Below are 26,942 nucleotides of genomic sequence, written 5' to 3'. Positions count from 1 at the left end.
GGTCAATCACGACGTCGATCAAAACGATAGTCTTTCAGCCACTGGCTCGTATCGGTGTCACCGGAAGATGTTCTCGTCTCCGATTGGCCGTTTCACAGCGTGGGCGGGCTCCTCTCAGATTCGGTTGACGTTGTTGTTGTAAGTGGAGTGGAAATTACTTTGTGGCTGATGATGGTCCGGCTTGTTTGGGGATTTAACGCTCAGTTGCCCCACGACAAGATGCTCCAAAGTTAAACGCTGTCCATTTTCACCGAGTGGGGAAAGTAAGAGGACGGGAAGGATGGAAACATCTGCGAAGCCGCTCAAGCGAAAAAGCAATTTGGTGAGTAAAAGCTCTCGTTTAGCACGCGGCTAACGCTAGCTTCCGATTAGCCGCGGCTTCAAGTCGCCACAAAAACGGCGATGTTCAACCTGAACTAAAACCTTTGTCTTTTGGGGGCCAATTGACGCGTACGGTGGTGTTTAACGCGTGTCGGTAAACTTGTAAGACACGAAGAGGACGGCCACATGCACTTCAACGCCTCTTTTTATGAAAGCATTGTTCCTCCACATTCCTCCACCCGCCAAGCTCCAATACAAACATATCGGTTAGCATTACAGGTGCTAATTTAGCCAAGTTAGCTTCCGCGTGTGTCCTTTGTCGTGGTGCGTTTGGGTGCTTTTCAAATGTCCCCCAAATCCGAGTGGACGTCGACTGGGATGTGTCCCGATCACGCAGGAGGTGTGAGCGGCCATGTGTGTACGCATTCGTCTGCCGGTGATGTAATCCAGATTTAAGGCGAGCATACCCTGAGAAGTCTGTTTGTTTTTGACTCCAGGCAATAAAACAAGTGCACCCTCGCTTATCCAGTTATTGAAAAGTTGCGTTCACTCGTTGACTCGTGTGTCGGGGACGCCAGGACACACCGAAATGAGAAAACAAAACAAAAATAGGGACCTTGAGTCATCAACAATGCGCAGAGTGAGAGGAGGGTAAAGGTGCTGGTGTCACAACAAGCATTAAACCAAAATAGTATTTATTGTAGTAAAAACTGTTAATAAATCACATTTTGGGCATTCATTCCTTGACTGGCAGCCGTTTTACAACATTTTGACTTACACAATATTGGATTTTGTGACAATAGAAGAAATAGAAAAAGTAGACTCTCCTCATCTCAACAGAAAAACAAAGTTTTATTTTGAGCATTTTTTAGTGGTTACTTTTTTTTTCAGTAAGAACATGTTCAAAAACATGGGTTGGGCTCACCCAAAACACCGATTTCTGATCAAAAAGCAGAGAAAAATGAGCTGCTTGTGAAAAGAAATATATCAAGCAGAACAGTGACTTTGACGCAAATATTTTTTGCTTGACACTTCAAACTGTAAAACAACAAAAACAAGACTGGGAAAGGGCTGTTGGTGACAAAATAATCCTTTATTTGCAGACGTACAACAAACAAATGCGCTGGGAGCGACTCGGACTCACTGCACGGCACGAATCGAACGTCATTGGCTCTTTTGCATGGCGTTCACTCTGTCAACTGCGTCAGCTTTTCTCACGATAACATCTCTTTAAATCATACAGTGCTGTAAAACCTATTGCCCCTCTTCTCAAATTCTTATATTACGTTTCCCCGCTTTGTTTAAGATTGTCCAAAAATGTTTTTAAATATCAGACAAATATAACTCAAGCGAACTTAAATGCTGTTTTTATATGGTGATTTCATTTATTAAGGAAAGAAAACCTATTCAAAGTGACCTGGTCCTGTGTGAAAAAGTAATGCCCCCCTAAATCTAAGAACTGGTTGGGCCTTCTTCAGCAGCAACATCTGAAACCAAGCGTTTTCTAGAACTGGCAATGAGTCTTTCACATCTCTGTGGAGATATTTTGGGCCACACGTCCTTGCAGAATTGTTTGAATTCAGAAATAAAAGGGGTGGGCGGTTTGAGCATGAAACTTTATTATCATTATTATTTTGAAAGCCCTTCAGTAGTTGACTTGCTGGTGTGTTTTGTATCGTTATGCTGCTGCAGAACTTCAGCTTGAGGTCGCAAACTGACGGCTGAACATTCTCCTTTTAGGATTTTCGGTTAAAGAGCAGAATTCATGGTTCCATCAATCACAGCAAGTTGTGCAGGTCCTGAAGGAGCAAAGCAGCCCAGGTTTCTGAAACTTTAGGGTAAGAGAGAAGAAGTATGTACACGTGGGAGGTTTTGCGAAGTATGACTTGCGGTGAGTGAGTTAGGATCCAAGTTAAGGTCGGGCTGTTTGTTGTTTTGCGGTGGTTAACTTCTTTTACACTTGTGGACATATGCGAAAGTGTTCGCTCATCATTATTGTCGAAATAGTTTCCCTGAGGATACAGTATAAAGGTTTTTGAAAGGTGATAGCACACAAAAACTTTCCCCAAAAAGGGCATTTTCGATTCAATTGCCTGATTTGTCAACATTTCTGCTGCGTTGAAGTACAAATTCCAACCAGACTCAACTGTCATTTTTGGCGAATGTTGTGAAATAAGCTCCTGCTTGTCCGAGACACACAAATTCATCCGAAAAAGTTTCTTGCGGGTTTTGCATCATTTGATGGAATTCTTTCTGATGTGCGTGTGTTCACTAAAATCACATTAAGCGGAAACTTGGCTGCTTTGATGTAAATATAGGAACACTTTCAAAAATGAAAAATAAAGTAGCTCGCAATGCAAAATGGGGCAGCGACTGTTTGATGCAGTTTGGAGATGTCTTGTAAATAAGTGTAAAGGATACCAAAATAATGCCATTTATTTACATATGAAAACATCAAATGTCTTCCTATTGGAGGACTTTGAAAGCACAGCAGAAGGTTTTTGCTTTGCCTTCCGCAAACTATTTGAATGATAGCTCGCTTCCAAGTCAAGTGAACTCCTCGCTGCTCGGAATGTCAGCTCAAATTCGACACGACTGACACAATTCGTATCAGTCAAATACGGACCAATCGAGCGCATCGGCTCCTCATCACGTCGTGGACTTTTCCCAGCCAGTCACGTAATTGGCACACGTCGGACTGGTTGTTTTTGCTGCCACGGCGTCGACGAATCCACACCCAAGCTTGGCCGCATAGCTGGCCTAACCCTAACCCTAACCCTGATAAATATGTCGGCAGGCGGCCTCTCCACCCTTCCGGCCAGGGCCGTGTCGCGAGAGGCGGAAGTTGGGCTTGACGAGACGCAGCCTCGACCAAATTGTGCGCGAGCAAGTAGTCTGCGTTCTAGTGACCGTGTATACCCCCCCCCCCAAAAAAAAAAAAACTGTTTTGAAATGAATGTATTGTTATGAATTGTTTGATTAATGTGGTCTGCAAAGTACTTGAGGCCAACAATCGAGTGTGCTGCCTAAAGAAGCCAACGTGACAAGGCCCACTGCGGGATATTACGCTACACTCGCCAACACCTCCGCTAGCGCACAACTCCGCTTGGCAGTGCATCCCACGCGGCGAAAAGGGAGTTCATAACAGTCACGAGAGATTTTCCCCACACTGCTAAGGTAATAATGACAAATATTTTGCAAAGGATTTCTGACAAGATAATCGACCTGACATCATGTCCTGCATGAGCAAAAAAACAACTTAAGGTCTATACGTGCCTTGCCATCGTGTACCCCGCCTCCTCCGCAAAGTCACCCGGGACGAGACCCTGCAAATTCGTCGTCTGGAAAATGGATGGATGGATGGTCCTAATCCCATTTTCTTTGTCAGGAAAGAAGATTTTAGCTCCCAATTGTTCAAGTTCCCTGCTCCTTTAGCCAACGTGGACTTGGTGGTGTGTGCAGTACACGCGCGGAAACACACTGGAGTTGCACGTCTTGTGTCCTACTAACCCGAACGACTGGGCTGCTTACTTATTAATCTGCCGGCCTTTGAGCCTTCTGGCGGGAAACGCGGTCGAATGGGCCCCGACTCGGAAAGTGACACTGGATTCCTCGCGCTCGCAGGCTGAGCCAGCAGCTGTTCGCGGGTGTCCGTCGAGAGACAACTTTAACATTTTATAGCCTAACGCTTCCCCTGTGAAAGGCAATACACCAGCTGTGGCTTGTTATGTTATCATATTTATTACCAGAAGACAAAACACATTAGCCAGAAGAGACATGCTTTGAGTCCATTTAAATAACACAGTTAGTCACCCCCCCCCCCCCGAAGTATCATTTATTCTTTCTGTAGCTGCAGCCTCAATTCAAATAAGTCAGTCCTGTTTTCCTCTCAAAATGCTCATGCGGGACATTGAACAGGAAGTCAGCCATTTTGAGGGTGAATTTTAGGGCTTGTGCTTTGACAAACTCCTACTCGGGTGATTTGCCCAAAGGAGCCCCCATCGGAAGCGGCTCCCCTCGACCAGCGGTTCTCCAAATATGGTATGCAGGCTCCCTCTAGTGGTACACAAAACAATCACCGAATTAAGTTTTCAAACTGTGCATAATGTTTACAGTACATTTGGTACAGTACACTTAAGTTGTGTTTAACTTTTAAGTACAATACCTTTGCATTTAATCTTGTAAAACAGTTTTTAAACATTTGTGTACAATTTGTATTTAACTGTATGTGCACTAGATTTGAATTGAAACTGTTATTTTCCGATATTTAAGATCAGTGTTTTTGTTCAAAATGTGTTGGAGTGGTTTACAATAATATTACTTCTTTAGGAGTAAAACATGTCTTTATTTTTCAATGAACAGTTGGACCTATGACACTACTGTATTTTAATGTCAGTCATAATGATGGTACTTGGAGAGCTAAGTATTTTATGAGATGGTAATTGGTGTAAAAAGTTTGACAACAACTATCCTAGACAGATGGGCGAGGCTAATTTGCCACATTTAAAAAAAATATATATATTTTTTTGCTGATCCTGTCTAATATGGATGACATCGAAATTCGATAACCATTTCGAGGATTGTTTGAAATAATCATGCTGCGGCACACGTTCCGCCGATGGACATGAAATTGTGTGGGTGTGTCTCTCGTGACAGGACGCACCAAAAAGTGTGAAGGGCACTCACCCAATATTGAACAGCACATCTTCATTCGAAGTAGATTTCCAAGGCGTGTACGTTTCCAAACTCCCACGCTGGAATTCACCAAAATGAGCCCAATTGGAAGCAGGTCTCCGGGACAGATGGACAACACTAAAAGGCCGAGCCCCCACGCCATCTGATGTGGGCCAAGCACGGACTCGCATGCGGGCCTTTCACCCTCAACGCGCACAAAGCCATTTCAGTGCACTTGTTGAACGACTAGGGTGTACTAGTAGAACGGGGGGAGTGCTAATGTACTGTTAAATATGCAATACTTTATTTCTATAAATCTCTGCCAGTGTTTACATTTTCAAATAACCACTTCTACAACATTCCTAGAAAATCAAAATGTCCCATTAATGGTGAGCTATTTTGAGAACATTGCCGACGCCTTGTGTTGGCGTATCCCGCTTTAAGATTTCAGTTCTTGTCGCTTGTGGTTTTCCTGGCAGACTGGGGAAGAAACGCGACTCCACACACCAAGATGATCGCTCAGGATCATCTTTTAGATGCCGACTTCTGCCGGAAGGGGAAAATGCTCAACTTGGACCCAATTGTCAATTTGCGTGTGTGCGCGTGTGTTTCCCAGCCATCAGTGCGGCTAAGGAGGCCGCGGTAGGGAAGTTCCACTTGGCAGATTAACGTGTTCTGACCCAGCTGAAGCCTCGTTGGCATGCTGCAGACCGACAGTGGGTGTGTGCGGAATCTCTGACATCAGCCTGGTGTGTGTGTGTGTGTTTGTGTTTGCCGGACCAGGAACGCTACACGCTACATTTGTCACGCCGCCAGAGACGGCAAATGTTGTTCATCATGATTGGCGGAGAGGATCGGGGACGGGGCGGACTGGAGGGGTCAGCGAGGGGATTCTTGGTCCACATGAATGTGTTGACCCGGTCCACTAGCTTGTTCGCATGTCACGCTGGACTTTCTCACATCCTTCCGTGTTCCTCTGGCAAGGTACAGCGGCGGTAACCTGACTCACGACTTTCTTTTGTTGCCTCACCAAGCTAATAAGTCCAGTTACGCCATTTTCCATTGAAATGAATTGAAATGCTATTAATCCGTTCCCCCCCAAAAGCTACTGTATTTTTTTCCCCTTCATTCTTCAAAAGAGAGAACAATAGCATGGTATTAGGGCTGCAAGTAACAATTTTTTTTTAAAATCATCTCAACTCAACTTTATTTATAGAGCACTTAAAAGGGACACTGCGTAACATTTTCAGTTGTTTAATGGCTATAAGCGATGTCTACGTTTATATATGTGTTATCATTGGTTTATTATGACCTCTGCTAATAACCGGCTACATTCTCGTAAGCGAACAATACATAAGAGTGGTGACCCAGTAGGGGAGTGCCATGACAGTCTGCCGTCTTGAAACTGAAGTCTCCAGCTTTCTCCCCGACAAGAAATTCAACGCTGCCTAAATTAGCCTAAAGCAAAGAAGCTAAGCTAAAGAAAAAAAAAAAAGCTAACTTTTTTCATTGGGTTTTGTTAAACGGCGTCGTCGTTCTTCAAGGTTTTTTGAAATACGACAGCTACCGTTGTCGCAATACGTGTTTTGAAAAACTGAGGGTCCAAAGTGCACGATTTGTTTGGATGCAAAACACAATTTCAACGCTAGATGGGAGTAATTCCTACACGGTGTCCCTTTTAAACAACCACAGCTGCACAGAAAGTGCTGTACATTATATAAAAAAAATAAACAAATTAAAACATTAGGTTAATAGCAACATTAAAAACTATAAAAAAGACTAAAAGAGCCCAAACTCTCATTCTGAGTTGAAAGCCAAAGAATAAAAATGGATTTTAAGACAAGTTTTTCCAAAGTGAGGGACCGGCAGAAGAAAAAACTTGATCCCCTTTGCGCATCCGTTGAGTCCTCGGTACCTCCAGGAGCATCTGGTCAGCTGACCTGAGGCACCGGGCGGGACTGTAGGGGTGGAGCAGGTCAAGACCATTTCAAGATTTAAAAACAAATGAAAGAATCTGTCTATTATTTTCTCGATGAATTGGATATTTAATAAAAATAAAAATTCCCAAATTTTAAATTCAAATTTATTTAAAACCTGGACATTATTTCAAATTAACAGTGCAGAAAATGCACAAACATACATTGACAATGATTTAGTTACTCATTTGATCCGTAATATCTGTCAAAAAATCTGCAAAAATGTTGATCACTGTTGCTTTAGTTGCTTTGCATGTGAGCGTCTGGGCGTGGGTTGTGGCCTACAGCAGCTCATTTCAAGTGTTGTCATTTTGTATTTGTGCGCCTTACTGTTTGCCCTCTTCAAAAATCTGCAAACAAATGTTCTGTTCTTTTTAATAAGAGAAATAACACGCCACATTATTGTAATTTATAAAAACACACTAATGACATAATTAGATACAATATAAAGAATTCAAGTAGGGATGTTCGATACCACTTTGTATTCACTCTTGAGTACTCACCGATACCAAGTACAGATACCAATAGTACTTTTGATAGATCCAATTTGAATGAACACAATGTTGTGAAGTGAGTTGAGTTGACTGTCGCCGTACAGCACTCCTCTCAGATTTTTGCTGAACGGCAGCTCGCGTCTTGAAACTGAGAAATTTCACCCCTAAGGCCAATTATCCCCAACTTTTTTGTGGATTGACGGGGTGAAACCCGTTGCCAAATGGTTTATTTCGTCTCTCGGAGCATTCAACGGGCAGCCTCGCACCCTCTAAGCCTCGGGCACTATCCGTGGGATTATGTAAACCGTCTGGAAAGTCGCACGTTGTCCCCTAATCACCCTACGGCGCACACTCGTGGACAGAAAGTCGTTCTCTTGTGTGGAGCCTGTTTTGTTTTTGACCTTCCAAAAGTGTCGCAGTTGTGGATTAAAGACACCCGGTGGACAAACGGCTGGTCAGACATTCCCGAACAGGCCTACGCGGCGTTCATCCCGTAGCGTCCCGGTTACGTAACGACTGACGGGGGAGGGGGGGTGGGGGGGGGGATCTGAGCGGTTAACCAGATTAAGCCCAAAGGCGGCCAACGCACTCCACGCACCTTTTCTTGCTTTCTTCTTCCTGCTACGGTTTCCCTCAAATCGAAAACAAGCGCTACTGACAAGCGGTGGCCGGCGTGCGTTTGATACGTGGGCCTTCACTGCAGACTGATCTGACTTAATCAATGGCAGCACAGCTATACGAACCATCAATACTATTCAAAAAAACAAACAATAGAACAGCACACAGCTGTGCCACCTACATCGTTCACAATCAATACGGTGCTAATAACATGACGGAAACATCAAGCATTTCAATACAATGCATCATGCTCACGACAGATGCTGATTTTGAAATGTATTCTTGTGTGCAGATCGCGACATAGGAGAACAGTTTTGCTCTGACCAGCCAATCAGAGGACAGACAAATGCTGAGATCATTGAGGGCCAGCGCAATGGCCTTGTGATGACAAATTTGAAATGTGATTGCTTAAAGAAACGGTCCCATTGCTAATCTAGTTTTGCGTTCCATGTGTTCGACAACAACTCAGGACAGAGCACATTTTGTTTGAAGCTACCCACTTTTCACGTGAGCAAAAGTATTGCAGCACGTGACCGGTGGGTGTTTCTAGTTGCTCAGGTGTTGCCTTTTAGATTGATTACTTAAACATGAGCTTGGCTTTGGGTTTCACCTGTGAAAACTGCATTTGCTGTTAAGCAAACATGAAGGTTAATCTTGGTCTCGTTTGTCCATAAAACTTTGTTCCAAATGTCTTTAAGTATACAACAAAAACAACGGCATTGACCTTGCTGTTCCAATACTTTTGGAGGGGACTGTATAATACATATAATTTCCCTCACATGATTAATGAAGCATCTGTCCATACTGTATCTCTATGGCTTCCATTAACATTCTGACATTGCCCCCCAAAATCTTTCTTCCCCTACATTTTCTTGCAAATACAGAACTTTATTCCCATAACATTACCACATTTCGATGCAAAAATACAATTATTCAATACATGACTGTACAGGACTAAGGGAATTATAAAATGCCCGGACAGGGAGGGAAGTTTTTCATTTTTCTTGGACTATTGTGATACTTACGGGGAAAAAAGACATAAAGTGTTCCAAATAAACGCTACGGTAGTAAATGTCTCGTTTTCTGTCGTTGTTCTTTCCAGGTGTGACGGGAGACGTCCATTCGGCCTCCCGTGTCTCCCCACACTCCTCTGTTTTTGTCCTCCCTGTATTTTATTTTATTTTATTTTATTTTTTTCTTCTCTCTCTCTCCGGCCGGACTCCGACCACCACCGCGTGAATTCATGATCACATGACCGTGGATATGGACACAGTCCTATCCCACTTTGTCCAGTCCACAGGAGCAGAACCAGGATTAGCCAGAGACCTGCTCGAGGGTAGGTAGGCCGAGGCACACGGGTGTGCCTAATCTTGTGACCACATTGAAAAAAGTCCATTGTTTCGCTCCCGCAGGCAAGAATTGGGACCTGAACGCCGCCCTCAGTGACTTTGAGCAGCTGCGACAGGTGCATGCTGGGAACTTGATGTACTCCTTCACCCAGGAGAGGACGTACCTGCCCCCGGAAAAAGAGATGGCCCGCCTCGGACGCCTCGCACTGCAGAGACAAGACGATGTGACCCAAGGTGAGGCAAATAATAAAATTGACGTGATGCAACCCACCGCCACAGGTGACAATCAGGGAGCACACACACATTGTACGTTATTAAATGGAGACGACTGTATAACATCACTTTGAGAAAGCAAAAAGAAGACTCTCACTTGCACAGCGCTCCAAATAAGAGCATTGAGATGTTTATTGTTCACTCTCACTTGATGTTTACTGTCAAACTGATGCAAAAAAAAGAAAAAACGGAATTAAACATTGTATATTTAAACGCTAAAATTCAACTAAACCAAATAATGTTGTCTAACCAAAGTCTGTTAGCTTAACGTTTACATATAGTGTTCCCCGCATATTCGCATATATTTTTTAACCTATCCTCTATTTGTTGAAAAACTCACCTGTCGTAATTTAAAAGTAACAATGATAATACGTTTGATTGATAATGCACATCACATTTTAAATAAATCTCAGAGTGCGACAAAAAGTATTTAGAAATTACAGCAAATCGGAAGAGCGTGGTTATGACTGGAGATTAAAAGGGCTAATCGTTTTTCTTTAAAAAAACATTTAAAAAAGAGAGAAAAAGTATTGCTTGTCGCCATCTTGTGGCATCTTGATGCGAAGGAGCTAAGTTGATGTGAGGGGAGAAGCTTCATTTCGCTAGGTGCAACAGAAAAGTCGCGCTTTGCAGCCATCTTGTCACATCGCTAAACAATTATAAACCTTTTTAGGGAGAACACTGTAATATAAAATGCCGTAGACAGGCTCACGGAAATTAGCTAGATATTACAGTAATTCATCTTAACCTGAAAAAAACTGCTACTTTAACACACGGGGTGCAGCAACACATACAAACAGCATACAAAAAACTCACAGGCATATATATTCTCTGCCAAAGACTGGAGTTTAGTTGGGGTCCTTCTGCCTCTTTTTCTTGCTGTTAGTTATGCTGCCTGTCTTCCAGTGGCCCTCAGTGGCGCCCATCTCGTAGTGGCACAATGTGGTACTACACTGAAGGCTCACGACCCGAAATCCGGACTTGCCTGTATACTGTAAAAATAAAAAATGAGTTTGCAGTATAGCGGGCACATCAGCAATGAACGGCGTCACTGCCTGAGCCTCTTTTTTGAATTTTTCCCGCAGCTGCCGAAAAGCGTCAGCCGAGGGGGGTCCCGGCCCGCGCCGCCTCGCCCGTGGTTGCTTCCCTGACGCGCACTTATGCCTCCGGCCCCGCTGGGGGCAGCGACGAGCAGCTGCTAAACACGCCCGAGTTCACCTTCCAGCTGCCCGACCTCAGCATGTACCAGGACGACTTCCGGGTCAACGAGCGGGACCTGATTGAGAAGTCCATGATGGTGGCGCTGGAACACGCCGGTAAGACCGCAAACGCTGGACCGCCAACAACACTTTCCGTACCAACATTTGCAAAAATGTACGCCAAGAAATGTTTAAAAATTGAAATTATACCATATGGCTTCATTCTCCAAACATTTAGACTTTTTTTTTTTTTTTTTAAGTGACTTTAATCCTGTACTATTGTGACTCCTGGCAAAAATTCGACCTTATTCTACTAAATTTGACTTTCCTAATATAATATATATATTTCAACTTTTTCTTGAAAACAATCCACTAACTTTGACGATTTTATTCCCTTACATTCCGACTTTATTCTTCCAACATAACTACATTCTCTGGTAAAAATCCAACTCCTATATAACACTTTTTAGAGTAACAATTTGTCATTACAGCATCACAAGACTAACATTGAATAAATTCCATATTACAAAACAAAATGAATTATTACAACTGTGGTACAAATGTTAATTCAGCCTTGTAATCCGTTTGATAAAATTGTACAGAAAGTAATAAACACTTGTTTTCCGGGTGTTACAAGTGTTCCTGAACGCAGCTCACGCAGCCGTTATGTGACTGCTAGTGTAAACAAGAATGGCGGCTAAACACAACTGCAATCCAGCATTAACTACACGACAAACAAACAAAATCCAACAGGAGTGACACAGAGTTGCATGGAGTCACCTGCAACCAATATTGCCACAGTTACCTTGAAAGAGTAACTTAATTACTTTAATGATTACTTGATCTTAAAAGTAACTAAGTGAAATCACAAGTAACATTTTCAGTTATTTTGCCAAGTGGCAGGAATATCACTTATCCGGAGGACAAATGGAGGATTAGCTTAACCGCCGTCCCCATTACCTGGTAATGTTGGCCAAATGACGTCATCAACATGAACCAATAAATGAAATAATAGTCTAGTTGAAGCCACATTAAATCAGCAACTTAGTGCAGACTTGACAAAACAATGCAAACAAGCACACATTTCTCAAGTACAATTTAGCCGATAGACAGACTGGAGCCACCCTGCATATTTTTTTTTTTACTTCTGTGTCACGCGACAAGGCTAAAAATAAACTAGCTTTTGGATTCAAATATACTGTGCATGCGGCGACGCGGAGAAAATGTCTTTTGCGGAGCCGATCAATGAAGTCACTGATCAGATCGGCGAATTATGACATTAAAGCCGATCAGCACAAAATGCTAAACATCGGCCGATACCGATCAGCCCGATCAAATCGGTGTAAAGTCGATGAAAAGTAGCAACAAATCCACTTTTTACGAAGGGAAATAAGAAAAATGCTGCGGCAACAGTGAAGCCGTGTATTTCTTTTCACATGAGTTGAACGTGGCAAAAGTGCATCTCCGTGCGCAAACTGTCACTTGAAAGGCGACACGAATAACAACGAATGAAAGCTGTTCTGAGATCATTACGCGGTGAAATACAAAACCCAAACGAATATGAAGGAGCTCATCATCAAGTGTTGTCATCCTTTAGTGCCCTTAAAGTACCGGACAAGCGTTCTGTATGTCAGGCTGGTTATGTGCTGTTTGTTGGTGTGTACAGTAACAGACAAGTTTTCGAATACCGATACTGTACGGAAGTACAGTCTGCACCGATGCTTGTATTTCCCCAACATTACCACTTCATTCCCTAACATTGACTTTTCCTTGCAAAAATTGCAAATACGACAACGACATTTTCTGTATAACTTCATTCCTTTACATTGCAACTTGAATTCCCTTCGGTGACAACTTTTATCTGTGACAAAATCTGAATTGTTCCCCATCCATTTGCTTGTGAGTATAGTTTGTGGTGTTTGTGTGCAGGGCGTCTGAACTGGTGGACCAAAGTAGTTCCCAACTGTCAGAGTTTGCTGCCCCTGACGACCACGGGAGACGGAAACTGCCTGTTACACGCCGCCTCGCTCGGTCAGCTCTCGTTCTTGCGTGTGGCGTACACGTAGTTACTTTCAGTATTTCCATACTTGGATTTGGCATAACAGTGTTGCCGTGACACACAGCTGACCCGACTTACGGCCGACCTCAACTGACTTCACAATAAGCAGCAGTTTGGCAGTTAGTGAACAATTCTTAAAAAAAAAAAAAAAAGGCTTCAAGCTCTTTATTGCCACTCCCAGTTGGCGTTTACTGTCGAACTGAACATAAAACAAAGAGAATTACACCATATGTATTTAAAACAAGCACATAGCTTCGCCTTAGGACTGTCTGCTTAGCCTAAAGCTAACAAACAATGCAAAACGCATTTGACATGCTAATGGTTAGCATCGGTAGTTGCACTTTTAGAAGCAACAGATATTTGAACACAAACAGCGCAGCAACAAATGTAGACAGCATAATATAATGACACTCACAGGTGTAAATTCTTTAACTTGTGCGAAAAACAGCTAACATCTTACTGAGTGACACACAGTACTGTAGTTGTCTTTGTTTGTGTTCATGACAGTATTACACTGGACCCCCACCCCAGTTCAAACACCAGAAGGAGCTGCAATGAATTCATCATGACCCACAAACTGTTTCGTTGTTTACACTGTGTTTGTTATTACTAAATGTTTTTTTTTAATGAAGTACAATACTATAGAGTGCTAGTCTGAGTATTAAAAAAACAAAAACACATTAGAAGAATAGTTTTTTTGGGGACGAGGCTGAAACCGATTGAATGTCATTTCCATTCACGTGAGCGGGGAAAGATGACTTGAGACACGAGTGTTGTGAATTGCGCGCATGATCACGAATTCAACTGGTATCTCGAGGCGCCCGCGCCACATCTTTACATTGGTCATAATCCGAGACTATAACCACAATTTGTACTTTTTGGGGGGTTTGCGGCTTAGGCATGTGGGGCTGTCACGACCGCGACCTGTCATTGCGCAAGGCGCTGCGCGAGCAGATGGACCACGGTGCCGAGCAGAACGCCCTCAAGCACCGCTGGAGGTGGCAGCTGACCCAGCAGAACAAAGAGGTCCGTACCAACGGGCGTACGACGCCGCACGACTCATTGTCTTGTTTTGACACTTCATAAGTACACGTGCTGCTTGCCAAATAGTGAGCATACTTTTTGTTGCCTTTAAATAGCAGAAGCTCATTATGAATGATGACAGGTTTTCAAGTTAACAATTTGCTTGTAAACGCTGGCAGTTCACCGTGAGTGCAGTTTGCATGTTCTCCCCGTGCCTGCGTGGCTTTTCTCCGGGCACTCCGGTTTCCTCCCACATCCCAAAAACATGCGTGGTAGGTTCGTTGAAGACTCTAAATTGCCCGTAGGTGTGAATGGTTGTTTGTTTCTACGTGCCCTGCGATTGGCCGGCGACCGGTTCAGGGTGTACCCCGACTCCGGCCCGAAGATAGCTGGGATAGGCTCCGGCAGCCCGTGACCCGCGTGAGGAGAAGCGGTTCAGAAAATGGATGGATGGATGTCTGGCAAAAAGACAAACGTATCCCCTTTCTGCGTGACTTTTTCCTGCAAAAATACTTGATTCCAATACCATTCTTTTTCCCCAAAATATATTTCCCTAAAATGAATTTTTCCAAAACTACAAAAAAAACATTATATTGCAGTTTTTCTTTTGCAAATCTACTGTTTCCACTCATTTTAACTTTTTTTTTTCTTAATAAAAATGTAACATTTTATATCTGGGGAAGAAGTAACAACTTTCTCAGAAATGTTTTTTTTTTTATTATTCCCTGAGTCTTCGTTTTTTTTCTGCAAAAATACAACTTTGTGCCACTAACGTTCACCCCCCAAAAATCTGACTTTATTCCACTAATGCTAAATGTTCTTGCAAAAATGCAACTTTATTCCCCCACCATTCTGACTGAAAAAAAATCCCTAAATGAGTCTTTCTAAACATAAGACTTAATTCCCCTAACATTGCAATTTTTGTGGCAAACAAATTTATTCCACTGACTTTGACCTTTTTTCTCTAACTTTTTTTTTTAATATGAAAAAATGACTTTCTAAAGACCACAAATTTATTCCCTTAGCATCACTATCTTTCCCAATTTTATGCCACTAACTTTGTGACTTTTTTTTTTTATTATTTCATTTTGCTGTCAAAAATGCCACCCAACAATGTGACTATTTCTCCATTAAAAATACAAAATGTATTGCCACACATTTTGACTTTATTCCACTAACCGCTTCTTCTTAACATTATAAAATGTGAGGGCATTTTCTCAAATAAATAAACCTTTATACCTGTAATGTAACAACTTTTCTTGTAAAAATGAGACTTTAAAAAAAACCCAGCAGAAAGATAATGGAATAAAGTAGCAAAAGTAGTATATGAAAATTCCAAAAATGGAGCCCGTTTTAAATGTTGTTTTTTTTTTTTTTTTTTTACAATGGATTATTTAATTATAAGAGGTTATGATTTTAAATCGTATTTTTAAGGGTGGCCTTTGAGTCAAATGACAGGCTAAAGTGAATTTAGCCTGTGCGTGCCGTGCCTTTTGTGCTTCTTCAGTTGGCTTGTGGCGTCGCAGCAGCAGGTAATTATTGACTTTGAAAACGTTGTCTCATTTCCATTTTAAAGGCCTCCTAACGCCCGCCACCACAAAAATGATAAAAAGTTTGCGCTGCAGGTTGAGCAGGTCTTTATTGTGGCAAGCTGCCCGCTCACACGTGTTTGACTTTGTGTTTGTTCCCGCAAAGTTTGATCTTATCTGTGAACGTAGATATGGACGTCTACTACTCACATTACCGTTGGACGGCTGCCTTTACAAAAATATAGCCGCTTTTTTGTTTTGGTTTTTGGGGGCAGGAAACTAGGACTCCTTCTAACAGCACATTTGAGTGAATGAGTCACAGAGGACATTAACTCCTTCACTGCCGTGTACTTTTCCCAATATTTGTCTACAGGAATCCCAGCGACGTATATACACTAATCATCGAGTCCATTTTTCAATGGGTAGGCGTGGAAGAGGAGACCCAGGTTGATACTCGTGACTTGCACATACAGTATATGACTTACTTCCCCCTCTGGACTCTTGAGGGCTCACAAAAGCACAAAAATAGCATGAAAGTCAAAAAAGCTCTTTTTCTCTGCTTTTTGGTCAGTGTTTTTGTTGAAATCAAACCTTGTTCTATTGCTGAGTAGTAAAGAATGGAAAAAGCTAGAACCAAACGTTTTCTTTCCTCTTTGGTGAAAGAGGAGAATATACTTCTTCTTTTGGTAGGTTCGGAGCTTGTTGTCCCAAAGCAAAATATTCTGTTGAAAAATATACGAGGCAGAATGCTTTCAAACGGCCGGCGGCATGGGGATCTCCGCCAGTGACGGGGTTGATGAGTGTCGGGGATCGATGCCGTGAACGTGCGCGTTTCTTTTGCAGTCGGGCCTGGTCTACAGCGAGGAGGAGTGGCAAAAGGAGTGGAACGAGCTCCTGAAACTGGCCTCCAGCGAGCCCCGAGTCAACTACAGCAGCCACGCCAACAACAGGTGAGCGAGCGGCCACGAGGACGGCCGTCGATCCGTACGTCTGCGGCCCGCCCGACGCTAAAGCCCGCCGTCGCCTCCAGGGGGGAGTCGTCGGACGAGCCCGTGTACGAGAGCCTGGAGGAGTTCCACGTGTTCGTCCTGGCGCACGTCCTCAAGCGGCCCATCGTGGTGGTGGCCGACACCATGCTGAGGGACTCCGGAGGAGAGGGTGAGATGTTTGCGCTCGTAACGTTTGGCCACGCAAAAGGCGGGGAAAACAACTTTCAAAGATGTGCTCATATTTTGCTACGCCACTGTCATAAAACATGACTAACATTTTTGGATGGCTATAAAATTGTAGGCAAAATAAGCTTTATCATATTAAGACATTAGGTCATGTCAGTCCTAAACGGCGAGAGAGGGGCATCACGTCTCGATTTCTACCGTTCTCGCCAACGCAAGGCTTTATGTATATAGCATATTTCAACTCAATGTGCTTTACCTGGTTAAAAGTACAACATTTAAAAGCATTTTAAAAAAGACCAAAAGACATTTTGAAACAAAAAACAGACTGAAATGATTAAATGAACCTAGAGTGCAAGTAAAAGATTTTAAAAGAATATGAAAATGCTTTAAAAGGGCTCAAACGTAAGCATGAGAGAAAAGAATCGTTTTTACTGGGATTTAAAAACATGAACACTTGGGGCCGTCTTCTCTTCTGTTGGCAGTTTATGCCACCATTTTTTTACCATCATAAAATAAAAAAACAAAACAATGTACGCCTTGTTATATTAAAACTTCAGGGAACGTCGGTCTTAAATGGAAAGAGAGGGGGCCTCACAGTTCTCGATTTGTAACATTACACTATTTATAATCATGAAAGTGTCAAAAATAACGTAAGCCTTATCATATTAAAATGTAAGCCAAAAACATCAGTCTTAAATGGTGAAACGGGGTCCTCGTCACAGATCTCCATTTGCAGCATTCTACCATTTTTAACCGTCGTAGAAATAAAAAAAATAAAAATTAGTCCAACCTTATCCTATTCAAATTTAAGGTAATGTTAGTAAGAGAGGGGTGTCACCCGTCACTCATTTGTAGCATTCTACCGTTTTTAACCATCATACACGTGTAAAATGAAGTCAACCACTGCCACCTCGCCACGTTTTTCCATCCAGTGATTGTATTAGTCGGGCAGGTGTACTTAACACATTCACTGCCATTGACGGCTTTAGAAGTCAAATATCCATGTTAACTGGGAAGGCTGGCAGTGAATGAGTTAATGCTGTGGCCAGTTTGTAGGCTGTTTAGCCACGTCCTTGTTTGTCCCGCCACAGCCTTTGCCCCCATCCCGTTCGGGGGCATCTACCTGCCACTGGAGGTGGCGTCCACCCAGTGCCACCGCTCTCCGCTGGTGCTGGCCTACGACCAGGCTCACTTCTCGGCGCTGGTGCCCATGGAGCAGAAGGACGGCTCCGACGAGCAAGGTGCTTCATTTTCACGCTCCGTCTGCTCGAGTACTGCTAAAAGCGGACGCACCGATTCAGTCAAAGAAAAATAAATACAGATTACAGAAAAAGTAATGAAGTATTTGTACTGGGTTTTTGCGTTCCAGTGGTGATCCCGCTCACCGACTCTGAGCACAAAATGCTTCCTCTGCACTTTGCCGTGGATCCAGGAAAAGACTGGGAGTGGGGCAAGGACGACACCGACAACACCATGCTTGGGAGGTACTCGCATTATTAATATCATTGTTGTTGTTATCAACTAACCTTGAAATCCTGTTAATAAAATATGACTTCCACTATTGTAGCGTATGTTCCGTACGAAACAAATCAGAATTGGAATACATGTTCCGTTAGCCCCCCACTAGGCCTACAAAAAAACTAAAGCAATGAAATGTTTGGAATTTGAATACAAAAACCCTTCCCTCACCAGTTGAGCGTTGAAAATAATCAGATAAAAAAAACACCTCGAAACTTTCCAGTGCATAAGGCCGTAGTGTGTCCCTATTTAGGGATTGATCGCCGACTCCAGATTAGCGCTACTCGCTCACCAGATTAGCTCTAAGTAGTTTCTATGAATGGAGCAGAGAAACTAGTAGCTTGGTAAATAACCTCAGGCTTTATCTTCCTTTGCCTGAGAGCACACTTGTTGTCCATTACAGATGATTTAATACTTCCTTTTGGAGCTGAAACGATTCTTAGCAAGTGTCTTGACACACAATTCATCAGAATCGATGGCAACTGGACTGTTCTGGTTGCCTTAGACGTTTGGCTTCTCATCCGAGCGGGCTTCATCAGTTTGTGCAACAAGGCTTAGTTAGGACAGCACTAGCAATTCCGTAGAATGTAATAACAGTGACAAATCTTCTTCTTCTTAGCGTGGCTTTGTCATTGGAGGCAAAGCTCCAGATGTTGCACAGCTACATGACCGTCAACTGGCTGCCGCTGCCCTGCGAGGTAAGGATGTCCGCAGGCACATTTTACACAGTCCGGTCTTAGTGGAGATACTTGAAAAATCGACATGTACAGTAACTGTAACAGGTGCGTGTAGAACTCAAACGCAGTCCGCCAAACCACAGGAATAGTTGGTAACAACTAATATTCTAATATTGTCTTCAACAGGTCCCAAAGCAAACGGGTTAGTAGCTTTGCAGTTCGGATAAAGAGTCTGTGCAGGTTTGGTAGTGGTTCAGGGCCCTGGACAGATAAGTGTCATAATGCTCTGGAATCCCCAGGTCACGAGACAGGGAAACTCGTACTGAGATGTTGTTACAGCAAAACACCAAACAGATAGGAGGAAAAAAACAGTGGGGGAGCAGTACACTGGTTAACAACGGAGCAGAACTGTGCCAGTAACCAAGTATTTGTACTTGGTTACTTCCCACCACTTCACCCTTATTCCCCCACCTAGTCCACTAACCTGCATTTGCTCTCCTTCCAGCAAGCGCCACTGGCCCAGCCCGAGTCGCCCACCGCGTCTGCCGGAGAGGACGCCCGTACGCCTCCGGACTCCGGCGAGTCGGACAAGGAGTCGGTCAGCAGCAGCTCCAACGGCAACGGAGACGCCGCCCCCGCGGGACCCACGGTCAACGGTTGCGGACACCCGGCCAAGAACAACTCATCTACCTCGTCCACGTCATCCAACGGCGGCTCGGCGGAGAGCGGCGCGCCGGCGGCGAGCGCCGCGCCCGCGACGGGTCAAAAGAACAAAGCCAAGAAAGAGAAGGATAAAAAGAGGGCCGAGTCGGTGGCCAACAAGCTGGGCAGCTTCGGCAAGACACTGGGCAGCAAGCTGAAGAGGAACGTGGGCGGTCTCATGACGGGCAAGAACGGGGGCGCCGGACACGGCAAGAAGGAGAGCGGGATCAAAAAGAAGGGCTCGTTCCGAGCTGAGAAGGATGCCAAGGAGGGCTCCCCTTCTTCACCCCACGTGTCTGAGGACTCCGGCAAGGGCTCGCCCTCTTCGGGCAGCGAGCGTCTCAACGGGACAGGCGGCAGCGTGAGCAGCAGCAGCGGCACGGAGGGCGAGGTGTACAAGTACAGCGCCGACGTCAAGGTCAGCCTCGGCATCATGAAGGCGGCCATGCAAGGCGAGAGGAAGTTCGTGTTCGCCGGCATGCTGACCACCGACAACCAGCACCCGCTGCGGGAGCAGAGGATCCGGCGCTACTTCACCGAGGTGGAGGAGCGCTACCGGGCCGAGCAGGAGCAGCGGCGCGAGGCCGAGCGCAAGGGTGTCGCTTACGCCGTCGCGCCGCCCAAAAATGGGGCAGCGGCGGGAGCCGTTGAGCTCGCTCAGAACCCGGCGCCCACATTCAACCAGCTCAACACCACCCTCCTTAGCCCGTCCATGTACTCTGGCGTGGTGCCCATCCCGCGGCCCTCCCTGACAGATCAGCCGCCCTCTTCGGTGCCCCTCCACGTGCACTACACGGAAACTCGGCGTCAGTTGGCCGGCGGCTCTTCCGCGGCCTCCTACCCGTCGTACGCCACCCTTCCGAGGCACTGCTCCACGGTACAGGGAGGCGCCCTTAACACCCCCAACGCTCAGTGTAATACCTCCCAAGGCCCCGCTCCCCTTATTCCGGCCCCCGTGGCACCCTCGTACCCGCCCGAGCTCATCCCGCCCGACTACCCCAGGTGTCACCCCTCCAACGGCTTCCTGGAGCCCGGTAGCGGGCTCCCGCCGGTGCGCCACTACTCCCTGGGCAGCGTGGGCGCTCTACCTGGCATGCCGTCCGGCCACTGTCGGACCCCCAGCTGCGACTTCTACGGACACCCCGAGACGGGCAACTACTGCTCCTGCTGCTACCGCAAGAAGAAGGAGACGGAGCCCACCGTCCAGAGGTTCTGATCCAGATTCCCCCTGACGAGTGGCCTTCTTCAGTTCAGTCGGGACTCAGTCGGCTACCGCTTCCTGGCTCGGGAAGAGACCCGGTCCCTAGAATCAAACAGGGCTGTCTCAGACCCATAGAAAACTGCACTTCTGTTACATTTTTGCTGCGGCTCTTATGCAAGTGTACGTGTGTGCGTGAAAGTGTCTGAAAGTGTGTTTGCTGCATGGTTGCCCTCCCGATCCGAGTTCAAGTCCTGGCCTCTGTCACCTCCTAGTGGAGAGAATGTAAACGACAGGGCAGGCGCCCCACAGTAATAAGCGCGGAGACACAGGGATGCATGAAGATTGTCTCCGCAAGGTTCTAGCAAGCCCTTTGAGCGGTTTTCCAATACCCACCAAAGCTTAACTGCAGCCGCTGCAGAATCCTCCAGGGACAGGAAAGAGTAAATGGCTGCTTGCACTGAACTGTCTTACTGGTGAGGACAAAGAGTGTACTAGTGCACAGACCTCGTTCTGGATATCTTTTGGAATAAATGCGCAAAAGGCATTGTGGAAAGCCGTTTGAGCATTTATTCGATATCAGAATCATCTTTATTTGCCAAGTATGTCCCAAAAACACACAAGGGATTTGTCTCCGGTAGTTGGAGCCGCTCGAGTACGACAACAGACGGTCAATTGACACAGAACACTTTGGAGACACAAAGACATTGAAAAAAACAATCACTGAGCAATAAAGGGTTGCTAGTTATCTGGTAATGCCGGTACAATTTTTTATTTTTATGTTTGTGCAAAAAGTCCTCTAGCACTTAGAACAAACAGTTTGAATGACTAATATAGCAATAGTCCGGTGCAATAAGCGCCGAGACTTCAAGGAGTGTATGCGGTTTAAAGTGACAAGTAGCGCGATCATCTGGGACAATGTCGATTGTGCAAATGTTGCAGATACTCCTCGGTCAGTTTGCAAGTGGTGCAGATGCTACTCAGGCACACGAGTGGCCAGTATTGGTCAACAACAGATATGCAAATAGTGCAGCGTGGCGAGACGACGACAGTGAGTGCACCAGTCATGTGTCATTGGCCCCACAGAAATGTGACAACAAAGTCAAGACAAAAGAAATTGGCAGCGTGTTGCAATGGAATTGTAAGTTAGCTGTTGAAGAAGTTGGAATGTCTGCTAGTTCGAGTTGGCATTCATATCCTTGATATCCAGCCGAAGTTCATACTAGTAGGCAAAAAAGTGGAAAAATATGTTACGGGTAAGACACTTGTTCTACCGGTGCGCCCTAGGCATTCTACTAGTGCGCTGAATTATCTTACCAGGACAAAGCGCGTATTAGTACATAAACCTCAAGATGAATATCAGGGACATTAAATAAATACTCAAATGGCTTTGCGTCCAAGAGGTAGGTTTTATACTACTGCTTGTGAAAAATGCACCATGGAAAAGGTCTCGAACCGAAACACAGAAATGACGACGATGGCTCTCCGCTGATCGTACTTGGTGATCGAGTCCCGCTCGACCGGACCAAATGATTCATAGCTGCGGTTGTTCACGACGCGGGTCCAGTCTTCCGTCTTGGGCCAAGCCAAGGGTATTAAAGTCACGTTTCCACCGAGAGGTACACTTCGGTGCACTAGGTTTGGCGAGGCTTGGAGTACTTAAGGTGGGTCCTGGATGTAAAATGGTCTGCAGAGCACTTTGGCAGGGTCCAGATCGCAGCGCAGAATTGGGATCGGACGATCAGACCAGACTCAGGGTTTATTATCAAGACCATGGAAGACTTGATAACTTCCAAAGCTTCCAATCCTAAAAGTGTCGGTCTCAAGTCTTCAAAGTCGTGGTCTTGACTCTGTCACAAGTCCTCAATGTCGCTCTGGACTTAGTTTTTAGTCCTCAGTGTCTTGGTCTCAAGTCCTCAAAAGTTTTGATCTTGAGTTGTTCTCGAGGCCTCAACGTCTTGTTCGCAAGTCCTCAAAGTCTGGGCCTTGACTTAGTCTCGAGTCCTCAATCTCTTGGTTTCAAGTCCTCAAAATCTTGTTTTTGACTGTCTCAAGTCCTCAAAGTCTTGGCCTTGACTTGGTCACGAGTCTTCAAAGTCTTTGTCTCAAGTCGTTAAAGTGATCTTGTTTTGGCCTCAAGTCCTCTTAAGTCTTCATAGTGTGTCGATTGAATTTGTGCTCACTTTGATTTATTTGGCAATGAAGTGATGGTACGGCACATGAAACGAGAAACAAGGCCCGAGTCTTCTCCCCCCCTAAGATGAAAGAATACAGTTTGATAGATGGATGGATAGATATGAGGGCCAGTCAAAAAGTAAGAAATCCAATTTAATTAAACCTATTCATGATTTTTTTCAGAAATGTTCACACTGTGTATAAGTGTAAATACTAGTTTGAACAAGAGTTTTGCACTATTTGCGGGATCTACTGCTCCTTTGCTTTGATCCTGGACACCCACTTTTTGACACATTTTAGTGGCGGTTCCGCTTCCAAAGCCAGAAATTCAGTGGCAGCTCTCTGCTTCTGATGGGAATCCAACGATGACGTCATTTCCAAAATGGCGGACAGGAAGAGGACAGGCTGAAACAAAACCGTTTTTTTTTAATAAACCATAACAAGTTTTCAAACTAGAAACGGTGAACATTTCTGAAATCATTCTCAAATATTAGTAGGTCAAATTAAATTGGGCTCATTGCTTTTTGACCGAACCGCCCCCATTTGGAGCTCCTCCCACTGGGATTTTCTGACCGCCCCGCCCCCATTTGGAGCTCCTCCCACCGGGATTTTCTGACCGGACCTCCCCAAGGCTTTGGAGTGCCTTCCACGTGGGCCCGGATTCTTGGTATCCATCTTCAGCTCCATGCACTAGTGCACTCTTTGTCTTCACTTTTCACCGCACTAGTAGAACAACTAGGGTTCACAAGTGGAACAACTGTGTCCAAAAAATACATTTTTTTTCTACTGCTTTATCTTTCTGCACAATAGTTTGACAACTATGATAGGAGTAAGCAAAGGTTACAAGTGGGCATTTTGGTGCTACTAGTAGAGTCCAGGAGGCCACTAGTGTCTTACTAGTGATCACAAAGAGAGTACTAGTATTAAAACAGCATTGTGGAAAGCTGTTTGTGCATTTATTTGATATCCTTGATATGCAGTTTTAAGATTCATGTACTAGTAGACTATCCTTACGAGTAACACAATTCAGCACAATAGTAGAATGACTAGGTTGTACTAGTAGTAGAACTTTTTCCCCCACTCATGTATGACAAATCTTTGCACTTCTTGGCATCTGCATGCTATTAGTACCACTAGTGAATTGCTAGATGTTAGCTAGTAGATTTGTATGGCACTAGTAGTACAAATAGTGCACAATTGCCAAATGGTGTAGTTTAGTCTCACTAGTAACATAGTCGTGTTACTGGGATGCCAAATTTGGCCTCCAAGTGCGGAAAAAAAGTGTACTAGTACATGAACTTTCAGCTGGATATCCTTGATCTGGAATAAAAGTCATTTAGGCATTTATTCCAAATCAAGGATATGGAATAAATGCTCAAAGAGCTTCCTGGAATTAGTATGCCAAAAGTTGTCCTACTTGTCAGTACAAAGAGCGTACTACTATCGTCATTAGTGGACTCTACTTTTTGTGTGGGCCTTTGGGGGTTTGAAAGCACAAAAAGCAAAAAGGCTAGCATGCGGTTCACTGCCACGCCTAGCAGGGGGCGCTGTTGTGCTTTTGTGTGGTTGCGTCAGCCTCGTGGAGTATTTCAAGCGACAGTACGCCCGTGTTTCAAAAAACAAAAACAAGAAAAAAATAGCAAAGTTAGCGTTTGCTGTGTCTTGTGTGCGTTTTGTTAACCCTGCACTAGAGTTTGAATCACTCACGGGAAAAGTGAGGGCTGTTCGTTGTTTTGTTTTGTTTTGTTTTGCTTTTGTGAATACTCCAAAGAATGAGCAGACGTTGGAAGGACTTTGCAGGCTTAATGAAACAAATTATTGTTTTGTATTTAAGTCAAAAGACAACAGAGAGCGTGTGTGGTTATTTTTGTAAGCCCAAAGTTTTCCAGTGTTTATAAAATAAAAGAATGGTAAAGAATGTATTTTGTTGGATCCTATCAAGCGGTACAAAGAGCAGACAGCAATTTCAAAATATATATTTATAGCCAGATCTCTTTTAAATAGCTTTCCTTATGGTGTTTTTTGTTTGTTTGGTTTTTTTGCTTAGTGCTCTGCCTTTTTATATATTTTTTCCTTTCAGTGGCATTTGTATTTTTTATTTTTTTTCCTCTTTCCCCCTGCAGTTACACAAAAACAAAGTGGCTGCAAATCGTTTCTATTTTTCTACAGCAGAATGGACAAACTGCATGGGAACGGCGACCCAACTTTAACCAAACGTGTGCATTATTTTTAACACATCTGGGTTTTTTTGGTTTTTTTTTTTATGCTTTTGAGAGTTCTCCCACCCTCATGAAGGCTGCAGAGTGTGCAATGTGGATGGAAAAAGCATCAGATTTTATTTTGATTATTATAATTTTTTTTTTTCTTTTTGCACCATTTAAATAAATTGTCATTGTATTTGAGGACTGCTGTGTGCGACTTTTTTGTCTTGCGAGTTGAAAAGGCGACTTTTGCGCCTGTGTGGGCCGACTCGGCTCCTGTCCAATGGAAGCGGCTCCTCTCGTTCCTTTTAAAGGTCCCATATTTTACCAAGCCAACTTTTTGTAGTATTTGTAATATTGTCTCTATGGTGCCTCAGTAAACGTGAAATATGAATTAAAACGTTTTTCTGCCGACAGGCCTGAAATCAGGCCATTGGAATTTCTCGAGCTTATCTACGTCACTAGTGAAGATCTCCGCCTACGTCTCCGCTCCCAAGCCAGTGCTGTCAACATAACAAACATGGAGGCAACCAACCAGAGGAAAGGGGGCGGTCTTAGCCAAATCTGGACAACCAACCAGAGGAAAGGGGGCAGTCAAAGGTGGCTCAAACAGAAGTATCTGTCAGAGGGGCCTTTTCTGGACACTCTCATGACAAAATTATTTTTTTTTTAAATGAAATTGACACTTTTATATTAAATCCATGTTCGAGAGTCACTCAATAGAGGTCGAAATAGCCAAGCGCGCTGACAGTCTTCGACAAGGCGGAAGAAGAAATGGATTTGCACGAGTCCGGAAGGTCGAAGCGCACTAAGTACTTTTACAGTAAACCCTTGTTCATCGCGTTACCGTCCAGAAAACCCTCACAATAAGTGAAATCAGTGAAGTAGCAAGCAATTTTCTCATTATTATATACTTTTATACAGTTCATATATGCAATCCAATGCCAGTATGTGTTACTTTATTGAGGTGCGTGTGTTTTATTTGTCCACACACTTTACACAAGCACATGCCTTTTAAAAGGTGGGTGTGCGCTGCTTACATCACATAAGTCACAGCCCATAAGGACATGGTCTGAACAGGCGATTTCCTGCCTTAGGCATTGGCACCGTTCCTCACACTGACAGTCTTGGCAATGCAGTCAGTAAATAGCGATTTGGGAACCCAGAATTTGTTGCGGAAATTGTTTTTAACTACACTACTGTAGTTGTAGAGAATCAAGCTGAACGTTGCTCTTTACTTGCATTTGTCCCTGTCGATATTATGTGTGTGTGCATTAGCTATTATAGGTTTAAGATTGGTATTTGTGACTTTATTTAAGAAAACTTTTTTTTTGTTTTAGTCATTGGAGTGTGGAGTTTGCATGTTCTCCCCGTGCCCGCGTGGGTTTTCTCTGGGCACTCCGTTTTCCTCCCACATCCCAAAAACATGCATGTTCGGTTAATTGACAACTCTAAATTGCCCGTAGGTGCGAATGGTTGTTTGTTTATATGTGCCCTGCGATTGGGTGGCAACCAGTTCAGGGTGTAGTCAGCTGGGATAGGCTACAGCATACCCGCGACACGTGTGAGTTTAAACGGTGTAGAAAATGGATGGATGTATGCAATACATATAAATATAATAATAACATAATAATTCTATATTAAATAGGAAGAGCGACGCCCCTGCTCCATAGAACAGGTGCTAATGAGTACTCTAAAAGGTTTTTTTTAATAAGTTTAAATGTGGTTGGCGCATATATTGCAGTTTTCCACCAAATGTGAGGGGGCCTGGTACGTATCCC

At 44.2% G+C, this 26,942-nt stretch overlaps 1 protein-coding gene across 6 annotated transcripts; it reads left to right on the top strand.

The window, feature by feature from the left end:
• The first annotated feature begins 94 nt into the window (after positions 1 to 94).
• otud7b (OTU deubiquitinase 7B) lies at positions 95 to 25,362 on the top strand. Of its 6 annotated transcripts, XM_061776220.1 has the most exons (13): positions 95 to 322; positions 5,779 to 5,979; positions 9,357 to 9,419; positions 9,496 to 9,666; positions 10,791 to 11,021; positions 12,834 to 12,935; positions 13,862 to 13,989; positions 16,359 to 16,465; positions 16,546 to 16,673; positions 17,782 to 17,931; positions 18,060 to 18,174; positions 18,828 to 18,906; positions 19,391 to 25,362. In XM_061776220.1, the coding sequence occupies exons 2-13, from the start codon at positions 5,934 to 5,936 to the stop codon at positions 20,801 to 20,803; spliced, it is 2,733 nt and encodes a 910-aa protein (XP_061632204.1). In that variant the 5' UTR covers positions 95 to 322; positions 5,779 to 5,933; the 3' UTR covers positions 20,804 to 25,362. The 6 variants fall into 6 exon arrangements, with proteins under 6 accessions (XP_061632204.1, XP_061632205.1, XP_061632210.1 ...); XM_061776221.1 differs by lacking the exon at positions 5,779 to 5,979 and having other exon boundaries at positions 9,186 to 9,419; XM_061776226.1 differs by lacking the exon at positions 5,779 to 5,979 and having other exon boundaries at positions 96 to 322.
• The last annotated feature ends 1,580 nt before the right edge of the window (positions 25,363 to 26,942 follow it).

This window comes from Phyllopteryx taeniolatus, chromosome 6 (assembly GCF_024500385.1).
Source record: "Phyllopteryx taeniolatus isolate TA_2022b chromosome 6, UOR_Ptae_1.2, whole genome shotgun sequence".
Taxonomy (NCBI): Eukaryota; Metazoa; Chordata; class Actinopteri; order Syngnathiformes; family Syngnathidae; genus Phyllopteryx; species Phyllopteryx taeniolatus.
Note: the sequence above shows the minus strand (reverse complement) of the source record. Positions and strands in the feature narration are given on the sequence as shown.

What these genes read in the sequence shown, in the direction of transcription:
- otud7b (XM_061776220.1), top strand. Translation starts at nt 5,934, where the DNA reads ATGTCACGCTGGACTTTCTCACATCCTTCCGTGTTCCTCTGGCAAG. An exon ending in TGACCCAGCAGAACAAAGAG is followed by an intron (nt 13,990 to 16,358) that starts GTCCGTACCAAC and finishes TTTCTTTTGCAG; the next exon opens with TCGGGCCTGGTCTACAGCGA. An exon ending in GGACGGCTCCGACGAGCAAG is followed by an intron (nt 17,932 to 18,059) that starts GTGCTTCATTTT and finishes TTTGCGTTCCAG; the next exon opens with TGGTGATCCCGCTCACCGAC.